Raw genomic sequence first — 25205 nt, forward strand, 5'->3', positions numbered from 1 at the left:
ATAGAAAGAGAGAGAGAAAGATAGATAGATAGATAGATAGATAGATAGATAGATAGAGAGAGAGAGAGAGAGAGAGAGAGAGAGAGAGAGAGAGAGAGAGAGAGAGATGACCATCCCGTCTCCCTGGAGGCCCCCCGGGATGTGTGCTCCTTGGGATGTTCTCACGTACTGGAGGCCCCTGGAACCCCCCATGGTGAGCCCACGCTGGTTTTTCGGTGGGAGAATGCACTCTCTCCAAGGTCCTGTCCTCCCGTTCTGGACTTCCTCAGAAGATGCATAGGCAACGCCGGAACTGACCAACACCAGAGAGAGACGCAGAGATGCTTAAGAAATGTTTTATAAGGAGCTAGTTTCATTTCTCACAGAACCGCATATGAAGTACTGTCTTATTTGTCATGATAAAGGTATTTATTGACCCCCCACACACACACACATATACTGTATATATTTCTGAGCATACTTGTATCCTGAAATCGTTTGGCACACTTCACAGTATTCCCTTGCCAGGTTTGGGATAGCTTTTAGGAAGTTAGATGAGTCATTGTCCTACAAAGACTTCTCTGAGAAAATAAAACAACATTCACCAATATTACTTTATCTCACATCCAGCTCCAAGACATTACAACTGGAGAGTAAAAATACACATCGGCCCCCTGGAAAATGTTCAGCCGGACACCTTTAATGTTTGACAGAAAAGGCCACATCTTGGACAAGGACAAAAATATTGTCCATCTGTGTATCATTAAAGGTTCTCTATGGTGTATTTTCCAGTGTGAGCGTCTGTATTTTTACTCCCGAAAAAAAAAACACACAAAGGTACACTAGCTTGGTAGAGCGGAGGAGTCATACTTGGATAGAATCAAACCATTTATTTCTGTCACTCGATTAGAAAGTGGTGTTTCCAGTGGCATTAGCAAATAACCTATTTATCGGCGATGTGTTTAATAAAATGCATTTTACACACATGGTTAGTCTCCTAAAGTTACTCCTCCAGAGTGAAATACTTGGACTTGAAGTCAAAACCAACACCATATCCTTCCAATCTGTGTTTTTACTGGGCTGCCCACAAATGTGAGTTAATGTAATTACCTGTTTCACAATATGGCAACATTGCTCAAACCACATGGACAGAGTTTTGCAGCTCATCTTTTGTCATTTCTGGCACATGCACACAAATACATCAGAGTACATGTAATAAAACTAGTTTGTTAGTTTATCGCATTTTCTCTAACCCTTAATACATTCAAGAAACAAACAAGAAGCCAATGTTTCCTTTCCAAAGAATTTTGTTTCTTGTTGACATCTGGTATTTCCCTCTTGCTGAATTTCTATCTTTTTATCCAGAAATACTTTATTCCTTCCATAACAGCTGTTATGAAGCATTTTAACAAGTACAAAGAGTAAATCTACTCCACATCACTGTTGGAACATTCCTAAGTACATTATTAGTTGCTGATTGCTGAATTGAGTCTTTTCACCACACTATATTTACTGCTTGCATTACTAGACCAAGCAGGCACAAGCAGAGTGCAGGTAAATTAGAATGTGAAAGTGTAACATAATGCCTGCTGCAAACCGTTATATTAACAACCTCCAGCTGAGAGAGGCTGTTACCACAGAGTCTGTAGTCACGCTCAGGCAAACCCCCCTCACTAACTCTCTGATGGTCATGTGGTTGAAGACCTCACCTCTCTAAAAACAAACCCAGTTCACTCCACTCCACCTCTTTGCACCTTTTTTTGCCCGAGTTAAGAGACAACACTGCCATCCGTCTTTTCACAGGCCGCCAGCTACTCTTACAATAGGAACCAGATGGCCTTCCATATGGACTCCATTAGCTTGGAATAGACTGCAGTGATAGTGAATATCAGGCCTTTGCCAGAAACACAGAAGCTGATAGTCGTGTAGCCGCCCATCCGTCGGCTACACAACAGTGGCACATCAGCTATGTTAAAGCTGCCCTTTGGGCATACTTCACAAAATGTAGTCCAGCTTTGTGCCAGGAGCAGGTTTGGAAATCTTGGCAAGTTCCACACCCCTAATCGTGCAGCCCTCTATATGTGCCCCATATCTGTCAGGCAGAGAGGCAGCCAAGTGGGGGATACTCCCCCCCCCCCCAAACCCCTCCATCCAATTAATGATCACTCACATTATTAAGACTCTTGGCCTTGTCTTTCAAGCCATTCACTCTGGGCACATGTCTTCTCAAAATCCAATCCCCCAAACTGCTGTTCATGGCTGATAACTCATCCCAGGAGAGACGAATATAAACACTAACGTTAGACCTGCATTTTTTCAACGCAATGTCCTCTAACCCTCTGGGCACTGGCAAAGCAGTTAGGGCCAGGAAAGACGTGACCCACTGCATTTATAAAGATGGGAGAGATGTGGAAACAGTCTATAAAAAGATTAGTAGTTTAGCTGGCCTGGACAAGCACATGTGCCAAATCCACCCGGAGCACAGTAACACCAAGAACAATGCACATGGGCTGACCAACCAAAGTCTAAAGAGAGAATGAGGGGAAAAACTACGAAATAGAGTAAAAATGGACTGAGGAAAAGAGAGGAAGTTATTAAGGGACTGATAAAATCCCAGTGCTGATCCCTTGGCAGTGGGTCTGCCAGAACCCCTCTTACGTCTTAGATGTAAGGCAGTTTCACTTGGCACCCGCTGAGTGGACTCTGATGACATGCCCACTCTCCCTTATGATGACCCCGTTGGGATCCCATCCGCTCAGCCACCCGTATGAGGTTTCGTTCACACCCCATTAGAGGGCATATCCCCTTTCAGTGTGATGTAGGGGGCATGCTTTTAGGCAATCGGCTAACGCGTTTTGACTCATATAAAGCTGGACCCCGACTCTCTCACTCGCTTTCAGGCCCTCCGTGAAGAAGGACACCACTGAGAAGAAGCGGGAAGAGAAATCATAGAGTGATTCTCCGACTGAAGAAGGCACATGCTTAGCCTCACGTATGCGTTGTCGTTTGCCAGTCACCCACGCCATCCCCATGGTTCTGTTCACACAGCTGGGGGGGTGTGCGGGTAGGTCAGTGGAGATGGAGTGGGAGGGGAGGGGGGGCTGGGGAGAGTGCAGCAGTTACGACAGAGAAGGGGCAGCCAGCCAAGTCACACAAGCACAGCCAGAGCTCGCTGAGGAACATAGCCAAGTCCATCAGCCCTCAGACAAGCAGGCTAAATCAGCCCACAGAGGCTAAGGAGAAAGAGACAACAGAAATGAAAAAGAAAGGTAGGGGAAAAATGATAGGAATAGGGAAAACAGTATCAGGATCATGGAGAAGGTCATGCATGAAAAAGATAAAAAGCACATAAAAGCACAAAAAACACCCCAACTGGCTCTCCTCTCTCCCCTCTTTTCTGTAGAAACTTTCTGACTTACCCCTCCAACCTCCTGCTGACTAGAGAGGATAGACTAGTTCAGTCCTTCTCTTCCTCCTAACTGGCAATTTGGCATCCTGAGAATAATGCATTGATCTCCAGACAAAGAGCTTGCTTATTTGAAACAAAGACAATCAAAGAGTTGTGGAATAGAACTTTTTCCAAAGAAATTAGCCGAGAGAGAGTGACAGAACACAGAAGAGGTGACGTCCTGCAGGCTACTTACGGTGCGTTCATGGGCACGGGAAAAACCTTTTTCCCAGTTAAAACATTATCATTCACGTCACTTCATGTGGGGATAAGAGGTGGGAAACTGATATTCCTAGGTGGCATGAACTCACCATTAAACACCAACCTCACCCCAAACTTCCAATGTTTCTGTAGGCCTACCTCGGATCATAAGGATTTTTCAAAAAGCTTACATAAAATAATTTGCTTTTGTTTAATTCAATTTAGGCCTGATTAAATTAAAAATAATTAAAATGAATCAGAGTTAGTAGGCATCATTTTTTTTTTTTTTTTTTGGGGGTGTAGGCTATCAAGAGAACTGATCATGCGCTTGTTTTACTAAATTGCTGCCTTTAGGCTACTAAATTGTGCAGTCGTTTTACAAACTTGTGCTCTCATTTCACTAGATTGTGCGCATAATTTAGAATATTGCATGCTTATTTTAGGCCTACTTAGTGCGTTTGTTTTACTCAAACTGATTTTTTTCAATGCCCAGCCCATTAAATTAACACATCTTAACATGACAAGAAATTGTGTTGGGCCATCTCAAGCTATGCATTTATTTTTTACCATTTACTTATTACATAGAATATTGTAGGATATTAACAGGACGGATGGTAACAGGACTGATGATTTAATGCTAAATTGCTCATTTCTAGCTAACAGGTCAAGGCTAGGCAGGCACATGGTATGTAATCTGAAAGGTTATTACTTCTAGATATTGGTAATATCAGTGGCCTAATAATTGTTTATATGTACACTTTAAAAATGGTAACAGGACATGTATGCTGGCCCCTCTCTCACAACCCTGATAAAACATGAAAAAAAAGATATTTAAGAAGATAGAAACTTAGCCTTGCTTACACTGTGGAATTCACAGTCCTCTCAATGTCACTTAGGCCTTCTTAAAAATTATGTCACTTCTGGTTTGTACCATCATTTTATAGGGGTTTATGGTGATAGTAACAGGACTGATTTTAAATTAGGGGACAATGATTATTATTTTTTCTAAGAAAATATTAACCATTGCTTAACAATTACACTTGAGACAATATACAACTGTGAAAATTTTATCATTTTACCAACATTTTATAAAAGAGAAGTCCTGTTAAAAAAGAACAACGAGGGACAGGCCAAAATATAATATGTGATTTTAAAATTATATTTTATTGGCTTTTATTTGCTCTTTTGGGCCCTATTGATATGGCATATATAGTAATATTACGTTTTTTACATTAGGCCTATTTGTTGTTAGAGCAACTTTAGAACTGATTATTTGTTAGGGACACAAAAGGCACTCATTAGTGTGCTCACTTTATGTTAGGCTGGGCTAAATCGTGCATTTTACATAAATTAATCTACCGGTAATAGCCTAGTCTTAAAATGTGAGCAAGATTTAGTAAAACATGTGCACAATTTATTAAAATGAGCACACACTTTAGTAAAAACCTATATACAGTCTATGGTAAAAAACTACCGCACATTCTCTTGACACACACCCACAAAATATCTTGCAAATTGCAATGACACCTCCCGGGTTCCATAGGCTACTGTAGAATCTTTGAGTAACTTTTTTTAAAACTGATTTCAAATGTCAAATTCCATTCAGAAACCGTTGCTACCAATACCAGACATTTCCATAACTGTTACACTGAGACGGCTTATCACAAAGGTAACGTTAACGTTACAATTAACGTTAGCTTTTGAAATTATTGGTAGGCCTACTGTATATTGAGTTACAGTGTCACGATAGGCTATATAATTTGGATAAACTGTTAATCGTTGCTTGAAAATGTAGCAGCTAGCTTCTACTAGGCTAGATAATGTTAACGTATGCCTAGCTAACATGAACAGTTAGCTTCTAGGCCTAAGTTAACGTTAGCAATAATGTTAACGTTACCAACAAATCTATCAAAGCTAACATCAACTTAACGTTATCAAATCAATTAAGTTGATTACGATAACAGTTAGCTTCTATTATATATAAGCTTAGCCTATGGTTATAGACTGATATGTCACTTATATGATAATTATCGATGATAATTCGCTACCATTTTCCTGGGGTGATGGGGTCAGGAGTTTGATATTCCCACCTCGTGGGAATACAACCACATCATAAGCTTAGTGCAGAAGAGCTTCCTTAGCCATGTGTCATTCAATCATAACGTTAACTGACCAGTCGCTGTGCCAAATTGTGACTAAAATTGCGCTGAACTGCTCCTTTGCTACCCTATGCCTCTATCGTAACTCACCCTATTTCCACCGGTCCCGTATTTCCACCGTCTTGCGTGTATGTGTCACTTGATATCCATTTCTATACAAACCAAGACAGCGGACTCCTATAGAAATGACATTTTACCGTGACTCGAGGAGCTGTAAACAGTGTTGTAAGGCTGCATGTACACATCCGCTTGGAGCTCCAGTGGAATTTTAATTTCATGACGAGAATTCTCGGTCTAAGTGTTCATGTGCCGTTGAAACGGCGTAGATAGGCGACCCATCAGGCCAGCACTATAACTCCATATAACTGGTAAAAAAAATCGGATATTTCAGGCAGTAATCCGTTAAGAACCAAAACAGATTTTGTTCAAATCTACATACCTATGGCTACTGAAAAATGTAAGGTTAATTTAGAAAATGTTATTTTGAAGTGTTAAAAAACATCGTTGTTTTAGAATTTCCGAACAAAAGTGGTGATAATTGGGGGTGTTACGATATCAGCGTGATGATCAAACACCTCTCGCTTGTCTGTGAGGGTTGAGTTTTGTCAGTGTAGACTGACTGACTTAATGATTATAATCAGTCCTGGCTGACCTCTTACAAATAGACTCCATGACCTGAAATACTGGCCTTAAACTGGTTCATCAAACACTAACGTTAATCCATGATGGGAACATTTAGGATGAAAAGGATGGTTACAGTCAGGAGCCTATAATCCTCATCTCACCCCTAACTCATCCACCTCCCACTAAACCCTTTTTACTTAAATGATTTAAGACCCTAACTTCAGCCGCCTTCTGGCTACTTCACAGCTGATCCTGAATCACCAACTAGCTGGCCAAAGAAGCACTAGGTTGTGTGGGGGCATCCAGGCATAGGGAATCTTCTCACCAGCCACTCCCCCTCCCTGTCCCTGTCTTTCCTCCCCCTCCCTCCCCCTCCCTCCCTTTCCCCTCCCTCTCTCTTTCTTTCCCTTCCCTCTCACACTTGTGCCTGGTTCAGTCATTCAGAGCCCAGTGTGGAGGCTGATCACTCACACACTCGCTCCCACATACATGTGCTCTCCCTCTCTCTCTCTCGCACACACACATACTCTCATGCACACGCTCTCTCTTCTGTGCAGCATGTACAGGCTTCCCCATCTGACTGTCTGCCTGGTTGGAGCCCTACTGCTTATGCCTTTCTGCCGGGGTGAGTGCTGCAGTTATACTGACTTTAATGTGCAGAATGTATGTGTTTATGTGCATCTGAAAGATAGAAAGACTTGCTCTCAGCTGGGAAATAACTTTGAAGTTTACTTTTTTGCTGTCTTTGTGTGTTTGTGTGTGTGTGTGATTGACTGTTTGCTTGTGTGTGTGTGTGTGTGTGTGTGAGTGAGTGAGTGAGTGAGTGAGTGAGTGAATGAATGAAAGAAAGAAAGAAAGAAAGAAAGAAAGATAGATAAATGAAAAATGTCAGAGGAGAAAGTTTTGAAAGTAGAAGTTGGAGTGAGCTGGTGGTAGGCGTGTGCGGGAGAGTGTCTGTGTGAGTGAAAGTTGAGAAGCAAATAATCTATGAGCACGAGCTTGAATATCAAGTGTGTGTGCCAAGAGAACTCATGGAATATCTGCTGCCTTTGACCAGGCTGTCCTGCACTCCACAGCTGTATCTGTGTGTGTGCATGGTTAGTCGTGCACACCAAAGTGGTAGTGAATGAGATAAATCAGCTTGCTGGGATTAATGATCAATACTGTGATTTATAGTGGATGCACTTGCAAGGGTAACACAGTGTATGTGTGTTCTTGGAGTTTAGGTGACTTTTTGGTGTGTGTGTGTGTGTGTGTGTGTGTTTGTTTGTGTGTGTGTGTGTGTGTGTGTTTGTGTGTGTGTGTGTGTGTGTGTGTGTGTGTGTGTGTGTGTGTGTGTGTGTGTGTGTGTGTATGTGTGTGTGTGTGTGTGTGCGTGTGTGTATGTGTATGTGTGTGAGTATGCGTGTGAAACACTTAAATTAATGCCACAAATACAGAACTGTATGTTTTTCATTGAGAGCATTGACACAGAAACATGGCTGGAAATTAACCCCATCCCCCCCCCCCAACATTGATCACAGCAATGCAATATTGGCTCTTTAATGTGCTTTGATGAATTATGCTGGTCACATGTGGAAGTGATAGAGTGTTGGCCATAGGGCATGGTGGGGGTGGTCTGAACGCATATGGCCTGCAACATTCAGTTATCCCAAAAAGCTTTTTTTGCTGATCCGAACCCAAGCAAAATATTGACAAAATGTAAACAGGTTCTGTGTATCCACAGGGCTTTTAGGCAGTTGTGGGTCACAGCAGAGAGTTTCTCTCTCTCCCTCTCTCTCTTTTTTTTCTCTCTCTCTCTCTTCTCTCTCTCTCTCTCTCTCTCTCTCTCTCTCTGTCCCTCTCTGCTTCTCTTTCTGTCTGAATCTCACTCACTCTGGAGTGGTGTCAAGAGACAGAGACTACAGTCATTGGGACCACATAATCCCTGATCTGGCCCGGTGCACAGATGTTTTGTTTAGACATGTTTGTTGGCAGAGAGAGAAAGAGAGAGAGAGAGAGAGAGAGAGAGAGAGAGAGAGAGAGAGAGAGAGAGAGAGAGTGGGTGCATAACTATTGGAAGGACTTTACTGTTTCCCTTCATTTCCATCAGATCCTCCCCCTCATCTTTTGTTTTATCCAGCTGGATTCCTTTGAATGAAAAAGCGAGTGAGGAGAAGAGGTTGAGGGAGATAATGAATCAGTTTGGTTTGCAAAAGTGATTGTGAAAGATCTTTCATGTATCTGGCTTTCTAAGTGGTTGTGGAAAGTATTGTAATCATTAAAGATAACAAAGACATTGTGTAGGGCTTACTTACACAATGTAAGATGCGCAATGCAATTATATTTCATGTCTTGCATGCAAGCAATTACTAAAAATGACTTTGAACTGTACTTGGCATGTTTAGTTGAGCCAAGAGTTGAACAGCTTCTAAATTGAATAAAGATGGTGATCAAAACAGTTTGTTTTAAAGGCAAGTTACACAGTGTGCACACCAATAAATGGTTTTCATTATTGGTTTGTTCTCAGGAAATATCACCCACTCCTTTGCTGAGTTTGCAGAGGGAGTTCCATAACACTGGCTTCTTGTTGTGTGGCTCTGTGGTGTAATTGCAGGATAATGGTGATATGATGAGGGTTTTATCTTCTGTTATTATGGGGCGTACAGCTGCGCTCAGTAGTCTTGGAAGCTTGGCGAAGCCGGCGTCGGATTCTGATGGGACATGTCCAGAAGAGAGCGTGTTGTGGCTTGTGCCAGCAGAAGGGTTGATGCTCTCAAATTAATCAGCGAAACTGGGATAGGCTTAATGTGAAAGTCACACAACAGCTACCCAATCACATGTACCTTACTCTTCTCTCCTCTTTCTCTCTCTCTCTCTCTCTCTCTCTCTCTCTCTCTCTCTCTCTCTCTCTCCCTGTTTCCTCTTTCTGTTCTCATTCTTATTATGTCTCTGTTTCTCTGTCCGCACGTGTTTCCTATTCTCTTTTGTATGGATCCTGGGCTTCCATGTATTCTCTGAGCTGACTCATGAGTATGTCTCCACCTGATAACAATCACTCGGTGTTCTGGAGAGTCCACATAGGATTGGCCCAGGGCAGCGTCGCCTCCACACTCCATTGCATGAAGCTGCTGGACTAGCCAAACCCACAGACTCACAAAAACCTGGGTGGTGGTGATGACACACAGAGGACAACAGTGAAGGATGAAAGGCAGGAAAGTGCAATGTGGGTCAGCCAGGTTATGTGAAAATATGCTGGCTTGTGTGTGTGTGTGTGTGTGTGTGTGTTGGGTGAGTGGGTGGGTGGGCTGGGTTGATGCTTGTGTGTGTGTGTATGCATGTGTGTGTGGGTGTATGAGGGTGGGTGGGTGAGTTGACGGTTGTGGGTGTTTTGTGTAGGTGGATGAGACAAGTGCTGTGTGTAGGTTGAAGTGTTGGTGTGGTGGCCAGGGTAGCGGCGATGCAAGAGACTCTATAGGCAAAGACCTGCATTATAAGAAAAGGCTGCATGACATGATGGGATTGGTCCGTGGGCCGTGTGAACGGCTCCCCACCACTGGCCACACAAAGATCTCTCTCACTGGACCGCAAGCGCGGAGGAGACTCTCGTGCCAACACCAGCTCTACCTGCTGCGGGCTCTCACGCTGAAACCACAAAGCTGGCCCCATGCTCCTTCTCACTGGAAACACAGTTACTCATACTGTAGCTTACTCACTGCTTCAAGGCTTTGCCAGTGCATTTGGCATAGCGTTCTACACTCCTGCTGCTGAAGGAAGGTTTGAAAGCAACATATCATTTTATTTAATAGTTTGTTTAGATTGTTCTAACCTTTCATGGCACACAAGCCTTTTTTTGGCACACAAGTAGTGTTTTATAATTTGACTTGTTTGAAAAACGATTTAAAGGAGACTGCATGTTTTATACGGAGGTAGGATAGAGAAGATTTATCGTGGTAGAGGAGAAGACACCTGGTTCTCAGCGTCTTGAGCTGGCTGGCTCACTGATGCATGACACTGGAGACTGTTTCCTGTAGGCTGGCAGCCGTAGAGTAAACAGCGCACCGCCTCGAGTACGGCACATGGCCCGTGGCACTTTCCATCTGAGGAGACAATGTTTGTAATTAAAAGATTGTAGCTGATTATTGGTGGGGATCCAGGTGACTTTTCTGCAGCAGACCGCTCTTTTTCCCACGGCTTAGCAGTCATGTGAGACTGAGGCGATGACTCAGAGTGGATCTCATACCGTGCTGGACTGCAGGCTGCTTGCCTGAGTGCTTACGCATGTGCAGTGTGTGTGTGTGAGAGTGAGAGACGGGGGTTCTGAATTAACACTGGGGCATAAAGATCAAGCCAGGGAAGTGAGGTATTGCTTCTTCGTCAGTTGGGCTTGTGTTGTGGTTACCCTGAAAGAAGAATAGTGGCCAAGCTGTAAGCCGAGAGAGAGAGAGAGAGAGAGAGAGAGAGAGAGAGATAGTGACAGTGTGTGTGTGTGCAGCACTGTGTGTATGTTTATAAATATTCCTGTGAATGTATTTCCATGTGTGTGCTGTGCGTGCACATGCGTAAATGTGCTTCTGTAGAGTTGCACACGCGCGTGCTCAGAGGACATGAACTGTGTAAATGCAGTTCATGTGAATCGTGTTACTTCATTAACTTTGACTGGGTCATCATGCCTCCCTCCACTGTCCTGCATACACGGAACTGCATAACAGAGCAACACAAACTCTTATTCAGAAGCCTTCAAGCCTCTCATTCATTCACATTGCTTTTCTTACGCAGCCAATCATTGTAGTCTATTGCAGCTGTCATCCGTTTTCTTAGTTGCCAGTGTATTGGCCATGCAGTTGCAAGGAACAATGAGCAATCTCAGAACAGAAAGATAGAGAGAAAAATTTTACATATTAAAGAATGATAGAGAGAGAAATGGACAAATGATAGAGAGAGAAATGGACAAATGATAGAGAGAGAGAAATGGACAAATGATAGAGGGAGCATACAGTAGTTCAGATAAGCAGAGGCCTGTCTAGTGGCTAGCCCAGCCTGATGAAGGAGCAGCAACCCATCATGTAACACCAGGCCTTGCCCTGCAGTTAATGGAGCCCCCCCGGCCCTGTGTGCTTCCATACGTAAATCCACTCGCTCCTTTGGGGGTCTTTCCATGACTGCGGTCCCAGGATTTATTGGGGTCGACTCAAGTGGACTAGACCAGGCACGAGGGAAATGACTTGAAGAGTTATTCAGAGTTATTTTAGTATGTCCGAATGATCACACAAGCTAGGCAGCGGTTTGAGGCCTTTGGTTTGAGGTTTGAGGCATTTGGTGTCTCGTTTGATTAAATAACCTCCTATGGTAGTACTGCTTTTTTTACAGTTGGCAGTAAAATGAATAACAAAAGTCCTACACAACATCTGCAACTAATGGTAAAGCAGGCTTTCTGGCCATCATGCCCAGTCTCACTGAAAGAAAAAATAATGGACTTCTTCAGAAGAAGTTAAGCATTTCAGCAACTTCACTGTTTAGGGAAGCTCTTATTTTACGTTGACAAGCATTTATTTAAGGCATTACCTTGAAGATTTTGGGTAAAGTAACATATGGTAAAACTCATGACATTTATACACCTTGAGTACATTACCAGGACTGCATGGGATCCTGCTGTTATCTTTCAAGGATTCATTGAATCGCTTCATTGACAGTACCCGACTGTAGAAGTCATTCAGAAGAATCAGCCCCCTGTTTGGGAGGTTATTTATCCAGCTATGTCCTATGGTGAGGATGTGGGCTGCAGGGAGTCCCACTCCATGCCCTCTACATTTCAAAGGCCCGTCAGATGCAAAGACTCCTAATGGTCCAGATCCTCTTTACTGCGTATAGACCCTTTCAAGAGAGTTCCATTATCAGCATCATAGTTGGCCCCACAAGACTTCCGTTTTAACATTCCATATGTTATCTTAATGCAGAGGAAGTAGACTGGGAACCAAATAGAATGTTCAAGCATTGTTTTTGTTTTTATTGTTGAAAGGGTCCATAGGTCCACCATTGTGTTTAATGTCTCCATTTCCCTGGACAATAAAGACAGCAAAGGCACACTGGCTTTTTATAGCATGGATGGACAAGCACACTGGATTTTTTCCCTGGACTATCGCCTTAGTTCACACACGAGTCTGATGGAGAAGTGTGTGATTTGGCAGCTGACTTGTCAACCCCGGCGGTCTCTGTGCCTCGTGCCAGTCTTCCGTAGCTTAAGAGCCAAGTCCGGTCATGTGATGGTCAGTGGATGTTCAGTGGTGAAACTTGGTTGTTGGCAGACTATCTCAGACAGTCAGGTTTACTGCAAAACAGAATGATCTGGCCTCTTTGTCTGCACTTTGAAGTAGACATACTAGACCATGTCTTTAAAAACAAAACCATGAAATGTTCCATTGTGGTGTGCAATGTCATATACGTTAAATAACTTTATTTATACATCCAGTTGAGTAGCCATGGCTTGAATGACACTTGATTTGAAGTTTGTATTAATTGCAAAGCAGCCAGCAGAGATGTTATCGATATGATTCGCAGAGGCATTGAGTTGTTCTGCTGTTGGAGTGGATAAGGTCACCTGCGTGCGGTATCAGACAGCATCAGCTCAGCTGTTCCTGTTCCTGGCATGCTCCACTCTCTACACAGCCTCGCGCCGCGCCGCTGACGCAACCCTGTAGGCTATTATGTTTCAAACAATAAGCTCCGCTAAATGAAGACAATCTCATACACTAACGCGGTCCTGACACAGGGTGTCAGAAATGTTGATTATTTGAATAACTGACCTTTACCCCATCGTTTCTGACAAGGTTTGCTTTTGTGTGCCCTTTTCGAGCTGTCCGTCAAACCCGTGCTGAATGACGGACGGTTTACATGAAAGCAGAATGGTGACTCCTCTGGGTCAAATCGGCAGTTGTGTTCTTCCAAACTCTCAGCTCTCAGAACTCAGAATTTCTCGTTTCTCGTTTCTCGTTTCTCGTCTTTTTGTTTTTTTCACCCAATTAAGCTGCCCATGTGAATAAAGAACACTTGAGAAGGCTTTGGAAGGGGAAAAAAAAATAAAACAGACGTAAACCAAACCACATGGTATGACTTCGTTGCTCACCGTGAGAATCTGGCACGGAGTCCCCTCAAGGACTCAGAATTAGAACACATAATTGGACGTGGGTGTAATATCCTTGTTAGTCCTCTCAGGAGGTACCACATTACCGTAGCAGTTTAGGTTTTTTAGTGTCAGTGAGGGGTCGATTTCTGGCATCCGCGAGGGTTTGATGATGGCCTACAGAATGTGTGTGTTTTGCCGTGACAGAGAAGGCGGTTCTGCTAATATCCTGCCCTGCACGTCTCTGCTTGCCCTTAATAAACTCTCCCTGCCTCTGTTGCTTTTTCCTCCGCAGCTGAGAGCGACTTTGAAGAATATGACACCACAGCACTCTACGAAGACTATAATGCCACCTTTGAGTATAGCTTTTACAGTAAGTTTTTCCAAACGCTCAATCCACAGGACTGTCTCCAGTGCTCTGAAGGCTTTTGTGGTTTTACACCATGCCATTCCAGGCCACATATGCACATGTTTTTAACTTAAAACCAAGCTCTGCAGCAGCTGAGTTGCAGTAGATTCCTTATGCCTCATGAGAATTGTATTATTCTGTGACATGAACACAGTTCTGCATGGTGGAAATAAAATGTCTGAGGGTTTTAACTCAGCATTTATAGCTGTGAGAGGGAGCGCAACATGACTATTTGCTTCACCACACAGAATTGACTGAAATTCCTCATCACTGCTGCTGTCACTGAGTCCTTGAATAAAGCTAGAGAATGTTTGTTTTGTAGTTTTGTTGTGTTATATTGCTCTTCTGATTTCACGACACTCTCCTCCAATCAGGCAACTCGAGCGTTGATGATCTGGACAAGTTCCTCTTGGAGGCAGGGGACACAGGAGATGTGGAGCCAGGCACAGATGTCACCCCGACAGAGGAAGTGACCGAGGGAGAGGAGGTGGAAACCGTGGAAATGGAGGACGAGGTGACCATCACCAAACCCCCAACCTCACGCCATATTCCCACAGATGAGGTAAGTTGTGCTTCAGCCAACACCCATCTGGCCAAACTCATGCTCTTAGTTTCAGTACTTTAGCTTGACATTTGACGGATGGCTATTAAATACTACTTAATTTAAACTAAAATTGTTTGAGGATGTTTGGTTTTTCCATGCATGCAGTTGTGAATTGTGATAAAAGCCACAGTAATGTGAGGAAAAACACATCAAGACTTTTTACCCAATGCAAAGAAAGAAAACAGAAACTATGAAGGAGTCTTAATCACTCCTCTAGTCAAAGTCACAGTGACCTCTGTAAGTGATGCTTTCTTGATGGTTGGAGTGGGAGTGAATTGGGGGAGTGGTGTGGGACTCCTGACAGCCTGAAGAATGCACAGTGAGCCCGACATGAATCATTTCAATGCCCCATCCATCAAAGCCTATTACAGAGAAACCCACTAACAAAAGACAGCCTTATTAGGAGTGTCTCTCTCCAGAGAAAATGTATGTGAGACAGATGACTTATTCACACATTTCTGGCAAGTTTTCTTATTAAAGGAGGTTGCGTGAGTGCTATTCAGGTACATCTGGACTCCTTCAAATACAGTATGTTATACTCCCCAGTCCACAGTCTTGTGGGAGCTTATGTATTGTGTATAAATCAAGGAGAATTGCTAGGTTAATGTAATTTATGTGGGCAATAAGACCTACTCCTTTAACAGCAAATGGAGTCTAAATGAGCCAGGGAAAGGGGCCTTCACCGCAAACCAGAGCTCTTCTGCTTGTTGATTGTTGATATGGTTCCCACGAGGGGCCTTTGTCTTACTCTTGGCCAAGTGCTCAATGAAGACACAAAGTGTTTGAGTGGGCTATAGATGTAAGCAGGTGGGTCCTGTTGCAGTTATGCTACAGATCCCAGTGAAAGCCCCATCTGCTTCATATCCCAGCGTGAAGCAAGGAAAGCTAAACAAACAGCGCTGGCTCTAGCAAAAGCCTTCACAGTGATGAGACGGAGGGGGGTCATTAAGGATGCAGATCCAGTACTCTGGTATCTTGTGTGTGTGTGTGTGTGTGTGTGTTTCTGTGTGTGTGTTTGTGTGTGTCTGTATGTCTTTACTTATTGTTTTGTTTGTGTGTGCTTATACAAACAGTGTATTAACATACCTCAGCACTCTGATTTACAATTGTTTTCTTTTGTTGTAATTATTTTGTTTGTGTCTTATATTGCATTAGCGTGTGTGTGTGTGTGTCTGTGTGTGTGTCTGTGTGAGTGCGCTGCGTGCGTAGGTGCATAGTTATCAGAAGAGACCGTGTGTCACACAGTGCCCATGTAAACATTAGAGGGAGAATCTCTCCAGAGTAAACCACAGCACTCCACCTCCTGCTCTGTCAACCCAAACAAACTCTCGCTCCCCTGCCGCCTTAGCGTACTAGACCAGTCTCGTTCGTGTCTCTGTACTAGTGCATGACAGAGGGAGGACGTCCTCTGTGTGTGGCAGCTGCAGCTGCAGCACCACTGAAAGGGCAATAATCACTTTGTGGGCACTCAGAGAACTTAAGATGTCAGAATTGTATATGTAAACAGTCACGGTTCACTAACAAATGTGACCGTTTTTTTTTCTCTTTGTTGGTTTGTGCCACATACTTCCTTTGAAAGACATTCTGAGGGAATTTCGTTGCACATGCATGTGGGCACACGCACGCACACACACACACACACACACACACACACACACACAAAGTGTCATAAATATGTACAAACACATGCTACCCTACAGAACAATACTCTCACTGATTCTACATTGCTATGAGTTTTTATATTATTTTTCCTGTGGCGTCTGCTCAGTCTAGTCTGCTCTGAAACCCGCTGAGCATTGTTCCCTTTCTGACAGTTGTTCCCTCCCTGGTCTTTGCAGGCGTGCAGGACTACGTCTCCCTGTATGCTGGTTGCTCTGGGGCTGATCTCACACCAGTTGGCCAGACTTCTATGATCAATATGACCACGACACAGACCCACACACACATGGAAATGGTGAGAACATTATGCACAGAATATATAAATATGTTTAATATATTGCTTCTACACTAAAACAGTATGCTCTTACATGCTGAATAAAATGTGCACCTGGGCATAAGTGAATGACACACACTGGGGATTGGGGAGACATGCTTTAGACTATTGTCTGAATTCCTGATGTCCTCTGGAAAATATGATGAAATAAATAATGCAGATGGTTAAGGCTGCAAACAGAAATGCTCCAACTCTGGCATAGAAATATTGAGCATGAGGCCCACTAAATAGTGTCTGCACATTTGTGTGTGTGGGTTCTGTGCATTTTAAATTAGTTGTTGGTAGATGCAGCTTCCAATGTAGCCACCAGAGGGTGCTGTACTCCTATAAGATACAGAGCTGTAGATTGGTGGCTCTGAGATAAAAAAGAAAGGGGGAAAAAAAAACCATTCTAAATGCTTTGTGTGCGCTCACCAACAACAACGTACATTGAGACTAACCCAACCCCAACAACACAACAAGTATGTAGTACCTGTGAGCCCATTTCTGGGTTTGAAATACTGATTGGTCTGACGTAAATGTAGTATTAAAACCATATGTGTGGCCATGTGTTTGTTTTAGATCCTTCAGAAGAGAGATTAGCATGGAGGACTCACAGTCACGCACGGACACACACACATCTTTGGAGGACAGGAAGTGATGTTCCTGTTGTTCCTGAAACACTCTGAGCCAACTGAGTCCCACACCCCGACCCCCGACAACTCACACACACACACAACGCCCACTTCATTCCACTCCACTTCACTCCACTCTACTCCACTCTACTCACAAACAAACTGCCCTATTCAAGTCCGAGACCTTAGAAAAAAAAAAAAAAAAAGTCACTTTGTCCATTCATGACCCCACACACGTCATACAGCCTCCCTGATGTTTGCTTTTTGGGTCAAGGAGCTCCATGAGTTCACAGCATTCCTGTGCCAATCGCTGTCTGACCGGGTGGACGAAGCGTGAGTTAATTAAAAGGTCCCTGGGCTTCACACGGAGGAGCTGGAACACAAAACTGCCCGTGCGCCACCACCAGGTCAGGGACCAGGGAAACAGCACAACCTGTGGTGGAAAAGGGGTGGGGATGATGCGGTGAAGACTCTTAATTTCCTGTCCTCAGAGCGGCAATCTAAAGCCTTTCTGCCATCAGATCAGTCATTTCATGCTCCTGTGTCAGATGGTGGCAAGGATTTAAGACACATATTGGTTTATTAGTGAATGCAGCCCAGCAACAAGAGATGTCTCCTTGTACTTGTCGCTGTCTTGCCGTCCAAAAGGTCTCAACATCCAGAAGAGATAGTATCTGTGTGTGTCTGTGTGCCCATGAATGCGCGTGCGTGTGTGTATGCGTGCGTGTTTGTGTGTGTGTGTGTGTATGTGTGCGCGTGTGCGAGCGTGTGTGCGTGCGTGTGTGTGTATTTGTGTGTGTGTGCGTGCCATGTTTGTGTGTGTTTTTGCTCACAAACATAATTGACAATTCTGTTCATACTCATACTGTAGCAGTTCACATAGCATTATTTAAAAAAGATGGTCTTTACACCCAAGGGCTCCACAACTCTCCTTCCAAACAAACACCATTGCACTTCTATATATATGTTGTCTTTACTTACCCTATGAAGTTTCTGTTTTACATGAATTTTGTAAGTGTTTTGTATACAGTGTATAAATGTATAATAAGACTGAGCAGAAATATCTTTTACAAAAGAGTGGCAGTCTTTTCAAGCCAAATGCACATTTTAAACAAATTGCGACAGGTTGTTAAGAAAGATTATTTCATTTAGAATTGTTGTTTATAATATTGAATGAATGTTCAAATAAATATTTTCACATTAAGTTTGTTTGATATTGAAATTGTTTGATGACATTATAAATATATTCCAAATAGATCAATATATCATCAAATAGAGGTCAAAAGAGGTCATTACAGACTGCTGCAGTGTTAATATCCACTTACACGTAGAGATGAGTGTAATCTTAGTTCAAATTGTATTCACCAGTACCCAATACTTAATGTGCTTCTCTCAATGATTTCATATGAATGGAGTCGGTTTCACAATTGACATCCAACTGTGAGAACATGCTGCTTTCAAGCGTTTGAGTCCTCGTCAAGTGGAGCTGTTCAAAAGACACTGTATAATGATTCATCCCCAGGCACAGCAAGGAGGACCTTTCAAGCTCTCACTCTTCTGTTTCCAGCACCACAATTCTCTGTCTTTCCCCCCAGTTCATGCTGAGATGAATTGCTGAAGGTTTCATTTCTCCTGGCTGCCCCTGGTTAGCATATATTAGGTTATTAGTCGCTCTGCACTCACCACACACGGAGACCGAGGTTAAAACGTGTCTGGAGATGGAATGATTAAAAAGCCCAAATGTCATGGAGCATTTGTATCCTGTGTTGACGCTTTTTGTGCAAAAGTTAAATTATGCATGATGCTCCGGCTGCATCAAGCCAGAAAAACGTTGGAGTCAATAGGTTGCGCAGTGAACACAGGGATGAGGTGTCGGCAGGCATTTAAAAACAAACAAAGCCTAAGGTCAGGAAATATGTACCCGAGACGGTTCGCTGATGTAGAGTCCAGATTAACAGGTCAGGCTGGCGGCAATCAGCTCTCTCCATCACAGTTGTTACCACTTTAGGGCCTGTAGTATCAAGCAAAATTAGACATCATCGCCATACCCATTCATCTTACTCCGAAACTGTCTGGCTAAAAGACTCCAATAGTTTGGCCTGTCTACTCCCCAACCAACTTGAGAACTGTAACAGCTCTGAATCTCATGTAAAAAAAAGAATTGTCCAAACAAAAGAAGCGCATTGCCCTGTACCTGTATAACATGCACAAATAAAGAACAGTTAGGCCTAATCATGTATTTGATGATGTTATGTGTGTCACCCAATACGGAGGACAGGAGCATCAACAGAACACCATCTAAATTGCTTGAAGAAACCAAGTAATGAAGCAAGCAAGCAAGCAATATATCTTGAACACTTAACAGGCTAGATTATGCTGTAGTTGAAAAAGTATGCAACAGTTGTTCCTATCAGACGTATATTAAAAAGCATTTGTGTCTGTGTCTATGTGTGTATGTGTCATAATATCAGTGACCAAACTTGGATAGCCTCTCCACTGACCAGTTCCTTGGGGTCTGATCTCAATGAACCAGTACCATAAATATTTTATGCATATGTTAACAGAAGTAAATCTCTCTCATTCACTCTCACACACTCTCTCTATCTCTCTCTCTCTCTCTCTCTCTCTCTCTCTCTCTCTCTCTCTCTCTCTTTCTATGTGTGTATCTGCACCACAAGGTTACTTTAAGCCCCTGGTGAGCTTGTGAAAAATGACCTGACATTACGGTGATGCGCAGGTTTTCAGGCCAAAAGCCACTGAATAATGCAGCGAGTCCCTGGTCCCTGTAATCACAAACTCTCTCTCTTTCGCTCTCTCTCTCTCTCTCTCTCTCTCTCACACACACACACACACACACACACACACACACAGAGAGTTTGCATGCAAAATCTGATGAATGCCTAACACATTCACAAATACCCACAAAACCAGTGTGGCACATACAAACAGACCCACAGGCAGTACACACATGTTACTGCAGAAAACATACACACAGGCAGCCCTCCACACACACACACACACACACACACATCAATCTCAAAACTGGGTGCTACGTAAGGATGATGCACTATTCCAGACTCCAGATCTATCAGTGTCTGCTTGCCATGGCCACACACGTACCCCCAAGAAAAGTTCAACTTTTTCACACTACTGATGACTAGTTCATGCAATATTTTCAGATTCCAAAATAACTCTGTAACCTTTCTACTTGAACAAGTTGTGAAATTATGATTTAAAGTTCAAGCAACTCCTTGTACTTGCCAGATAAAGTTATTTGGCATACTGTTGCTCTAAGCGTGTACTATGTGTTCCTGGCTGCTGGTTAGTCTTTAACTATTAACAATTCTTGAGGGTTTGGCACAGAATGTCTTATGCTAAACTCATTCTTGTTTGAAATTTCAGTCACACACAGGTATTCATACAGATAGCTAGCTATGTTGTATTCTAGCTTGATTAAACTTCTTTAGCCTCAAAGCTTTCCTAGTAGCGATAGAGGAATGCTAACTGCACAATGTTTCACAGAGTTAGAGAATCACAGGCTGATTTAGGCCACTCAATAGGCAATTGAGTGTTAGCAAATTAACAACCTCAATATCAGGGGCTGCAGTGTATGGATGCAAATGCAAGGGATGGCGCCAGATCCTGTCTAGTTTGGAGAGATCAGGACCTTGGGTAGAATCCACAGAAGATGATTCACTCTCTGAGAACATGGAGGAGAAATGCAGAAGTGATGCTATGGGCAAACAGCATCATTGCAAAAACTTTTGCAACTCATAAATGTGTTTTACAGACCCCATGATATAATAATGTGGTACCACCATTCTTTTTTTATTTAAAGTTTAATTTAAAGTTTTACCACCATAAAAATGTGGTAAGAGAGTATGCTGTCATCAATAAAAAGTCAGAAATAGCTTTTGTTATCAGAATCAGAATTAGTTTTATTGGCCAAGTATACTTACGTACACAAGGAATTTGACTTTGGTAGGTGTTCACTCTCTATACATTAAAGAAATAGACAAGTAGTAGTAACAAATAGACATGTAGTAGTAACTTTTACATTCGGTCGACAAATAGTAATATAGACACATACAGTACTATAGAATAGAGACAACAATATATATATATAGGCACATATCAACATAATATACGCAAATATACAAATAAGACATTATACTGCTTAAACTAATTATTCTTGTAGGAAGCCTGTTTGAAATGGATTTAGTTATCAAGATATTCTCAAAAATGGTCAGGCAGGTTTTGATGGCCTTGGACTGGCCATCATGGCAAACATATGGCAAATAGGATTTTATTTGTCACATACACAGAGATACTGTTATGTAAAATATATAGTGAAATGGCATTTAGCTGCTCAAATGTCCTGTGCAGAGGTATCCTGAGGGATCACCAACTATTTATTAGGATAAAGAAAGATCTAGAAAGAATTTGATAAATAGATTTAGAGAGAAAGGGGTGAAAAGTGCACTGTGTGTAAGCGCAGTATTGCAAGTCCATGTAATGTAGTTTTAAGAGTGTTATGATTTTTCGGGATGTGACTTATATAAAATACTGCTTCTATCCTGTGCAAGTATGACATTAATTTGATTCAGGATTGTTCATCTAAATATATTACTGTAAATTTAGATGTTACAGTAATACAGAATACAGAAAGTATACCTAAAGTATATAGACATATACTGTAGCACAGGACCATTTTTCATTCCATTGCAGGAACACACCTTCAGGTAACATGGGCAAAGAGTTAAATCTTTATCTTGAGTAGGACAAGAATGGAATAGCAATAGGCTACTGAGCTGTTTCCTTGGTAATTTCATGAATGGGCTTCAATGGCCATGCTACAGATGTCTTGTAACCACACACAACCTGTCAGTTTTATGGATGTCCACCAAGAGCATCAGCAAAATATTTTTCATTTCTCCTGTGATGACAGTTCTGATGATAATGTTTGACGTTTTTTAGTCTATACTGTATATGTATATGTTGACTAAATGTTTTATTCATCTGATATTAACCTTGTGTGATTTATGGGTAAGCATGATATACACATGAGCAATCTGTGTGCTATGAAGAGGACCTCTCTTTCTAAATATGTTTATGACGTTGATTTATTCTTTCAGATTCGTCATGATTAAATGGCAATGGGCAGAGCCTATAATACATATGGGGCCATAGAGCTTCCTAATCTCTCTCCTATTGGTATGCTACCGGTGGTGTATGGAGGATATGTTGATATAGTTAACAGACTGCAATAAGCCACCTTGTAATGGCTTTTCACAGGTTTCTACAGCCATTCAAAATGTGTCATTTACCTTGACAATCCTGCATGTTTTGGGAAGTTCAGAAGAAATTTGTTTCTTCTACTTTAACTTTTCTTGCTACTGTCAATGTTTGCTCTTTGGTATTTAGGATCAGCGATATCTAAACCCAGTCTAGAAATTCCTTGATGCAAAAACAGTATTCATTGTGGTAAAACTGGGTGCGGTACCTCTTGTTCAGATTCCTGGTGGAACGTACTTAATAAAAGATGACACAGGGTCCCAACATTTGTAATGGGTCCCCTGCAAGTAAGCTCTTGTCAACACCATTTGTATCGTGTATCGGGGTTAGACATGCAGAACTCCAAACATGTCACCACAACAATGTGTGATTAATATGGCTGATCTTCCCCACTTCAGCATCACTTACAGCTGTGAGACCTCCTGGGTGAGGAGGCAAATCAACCTGTGCTGAGGGCCCAGCAGGAGGGCTGGATCAATGCACCTCATTTAATTGCTTTTCTCATTTTAGTGGTCTCGTTTAAGGCTTTGTCCAACAGAATTGCAGAGAGGGATGAGATGCAGGTCAGCACTGTGACGCCGCAAATCCGGTCAGAGGTGTGTTGGTGTGATTTTTTTTTTCACTACACAATGAGTTTCCATGACTTCCATTGGTAGTAGCATGACAGACATTTGTGTCCCAGGGGTGCATAAACATACAATCAATACTCTTTTCTGAAGAAGAACGTCTATTTGTCAGCAGAATTCCCTTGGCAAGAGTTTTAGATTGCAAAGTGTTGGTCTTTGCGAATCCGTCTTTGCGAATTCGTCTTTGACTGCCTTTTTTTCATTATTTCAGTGGCTGATTGCAAAGTGTTTAAGCCAGCTGTCTTTGGTTGTCTCTTTATAGCTCTATACAAAAGGTCAGATGTGAGACATTTGACAAATTATTTGGGTGATGAGAGATGCGCCCAAATATACATTTTTAAATGAACACTATCAGTGGTAAAATTTTAATGAAATATGATGATATCTATAAAGGTGAACTTTTCACTAAATATCTATGATGGTTGATTTTTGTTTTTATGTGATCTTCCTCTGATCAACAGCAAACACTAAAGGCATGTTTTTTTGCACCATTTGTTGCAAGAGTGAGGTATTGTGTGGTTGTGAAGAACATCATGTTTTATTGATAAAACAGTACACCATTGTTTCAGTGATGCATTGAAAAGAAGTCCATGGTAGCCCTTAATTTAATCACCATCTCATTGAAAAGGTCCATGAAGGTCATTTTCACACCTTTGCAAGGGGCTGGCGTCAGGACACTGAGAACGCAGAGTCTCTTGTCCTTGGCAGGTGATATAATGAGACAGGTTTTCGCGAGAGTCCTGCTTTGTAATGAAGCCTTGTGCAACTTGGCCATGTCAGATACAATGTCATGGAAGACGTCATAGAAATAGCTATCTGGAACTCTCTTTTGTGCAATAAAAACAGTGCAGTAGTCAGACTGGGTCTGACTAATTTTCTGGAGAAAATTAACCTTCTTAAATACCACCCTGAGACTAATTCATATTTTGTGGGAATATTCAATGTGAAATTCTTATTCGATCAGCTAATTAATAAAGTGTTCAAAGATTTTCAGAAGGATCAGACCATGATGCACTAACAAGGTCATCGTCAGGAGCAAAATTGGTGCGCTGGATTAAAATATTTTGGTTATACAGTGAGACATAGACAATATCTCTACAAGTTGGTTATGGTGATAGATGGGCAGGTCGGCATTTGCCATTGTTCATGTCAGGGGGGAATGCGCTTCCCAGTGCGAGCCTCTATTAGGCTACATCTCTCAAGGCTCTGCAGATGAGTGCCTCGGAAATCCTGTGCCTGCCTTTCCGTTCCTAATTGTCCACAAAGGAGCGCCATGTGCGCATGACGCACCAGGAAACGCAAACGCGCGTAATGCCAATGGGAAATCCAAAAAGATGTTTTTCAACTGGGCTTCTTCTCTCATTGTCCTTCAGAAGGTTTATCATCTCACCAGTCGATCTATACACGACAGAATATGCCGAGAGCTGTTTGAAAATAGCAAGTTGGGAAAAGTACCTGAATGCGCTATCCTACGCTTGAAGGCTACCTCGACTCGACTCTAGAGGTCTGGAGGTCATGAGCCGATGTTTTTCAGCAGTTCAGCTTTGAAAACATTTTGCAATCACTGGCTTTAACGAAGGCAAGATTCGTGTATGAATGCAAATCTCTCCACATTTTCACATCACATTTACATACATAACAAACCACCAAGAAAGAGGAAGAAAATGAGATAAGGAACATCCAGTTAACTCAAAGGCCTGGCTATAAACATACACTTTAGTGAAATCGGAAACCTACATTATGTTTGTTAAGCTATCTAAATAATCTATGAAATCTCATGCTATGTGTGTGGTGGACACTTCCCAGTCTGTTCTGTGGTTATTTGCATACATGATACTTAGAAAACATATTTCACTTTCATGTCTTAATGCGCCTTACCATCTTATCTTCAAGCGAATTCATCTTTCAGGACGTAGATTCTTCACCTTTGAACAATGACAATAATAGATGTGTGCCATGAGATCTCCGCCTCTACCGTCATGTGTCCGCTTCCATTATTTATTTATGTATTTATTTATTTACCTCCGTTGACCTAGAGACGCTTTCTCACCCAATTCAAGGAAAGAAAAAAACGCCCTTAAGAGACAGTGCTGATGACGTTATTCGCGTTAACGGAGGAGCATCTCGGGTCTTGCACTGTATAAATAGGGAAAG

General features: G+C 42.3%; 1 protein-coding gene across 1 annotated transcript; it reads left to right on the forward strand.

Moving 5' to 3' along the window:
* The first annotated feature begins 5218 nt into the window (after positions 1-5218).
* On the forward strand, positions 5219-18334 carry si:ch211-191i18.2 (uncharacterized protein LOC564095 homolog). The gene is made up of 6 exons (XM_048228980.1): positions 5219-5297; positions 6969-7036; positions 13806-13883; positions 14294-14481; positions 16362-16477; positions 17078-18334. Exons 2-5 carry the CDS (start codon positions 6970-6972, stop codon positions 16434-16436), a joined length of 408 nt encoding a protein of 135 aa, XP_048084937.1. The 5' UTR covers positions 5219-5297; position 6969; the 3' UTR covers positions 16437-16477; positions 17078-18334.
* Positions 18335-25205: the final 6871 nt, after the last annotated feature.

The sequence above is a fragment of the Alosa alosa genome, chromosome 20, assembly GCF_017589495.1.
Source record: "Alosa alosa isolate M-15738 ecotype Scorff River chromosome 20, AALO_Geno_1.1, whole genome shotgun sequence".
Lineage (NCBI taxonomy): Eukaryota > Metazoa > Chordata > Actinopteri > Clupeiformes > Clupeidae > Alosa > Alosa alosa.

What these genes read in the sequence shown, in the direction of transcription:
- si:ch211-191i18.2 (XM_048228980.1), top strand. Translation starts at nt 6,970, where the DNA reads ATGTACAGGCTTCCCCATCTGACTGTCTGCCTGGTTGGAGCCCTACTG. An exon ending in GCTTATGCCTTTCTGCCGGG is followed by an intron (nt 7,037 to 13,805) that starts GTGAGTGCTGCA and finishes TTTCCTCCGCAG; the next exon opens with CTGAGAGCGACTTTGAAGAA. An exon ending in GCCATATTCCCACAGATGAG is followed by an intron (nt 14,482 to 16,361) that starts GTAAGTTGTGCT and finishes TGGTCTTTGCAG; the next exon opens with GCGTGCAGGACTACGTCTCC.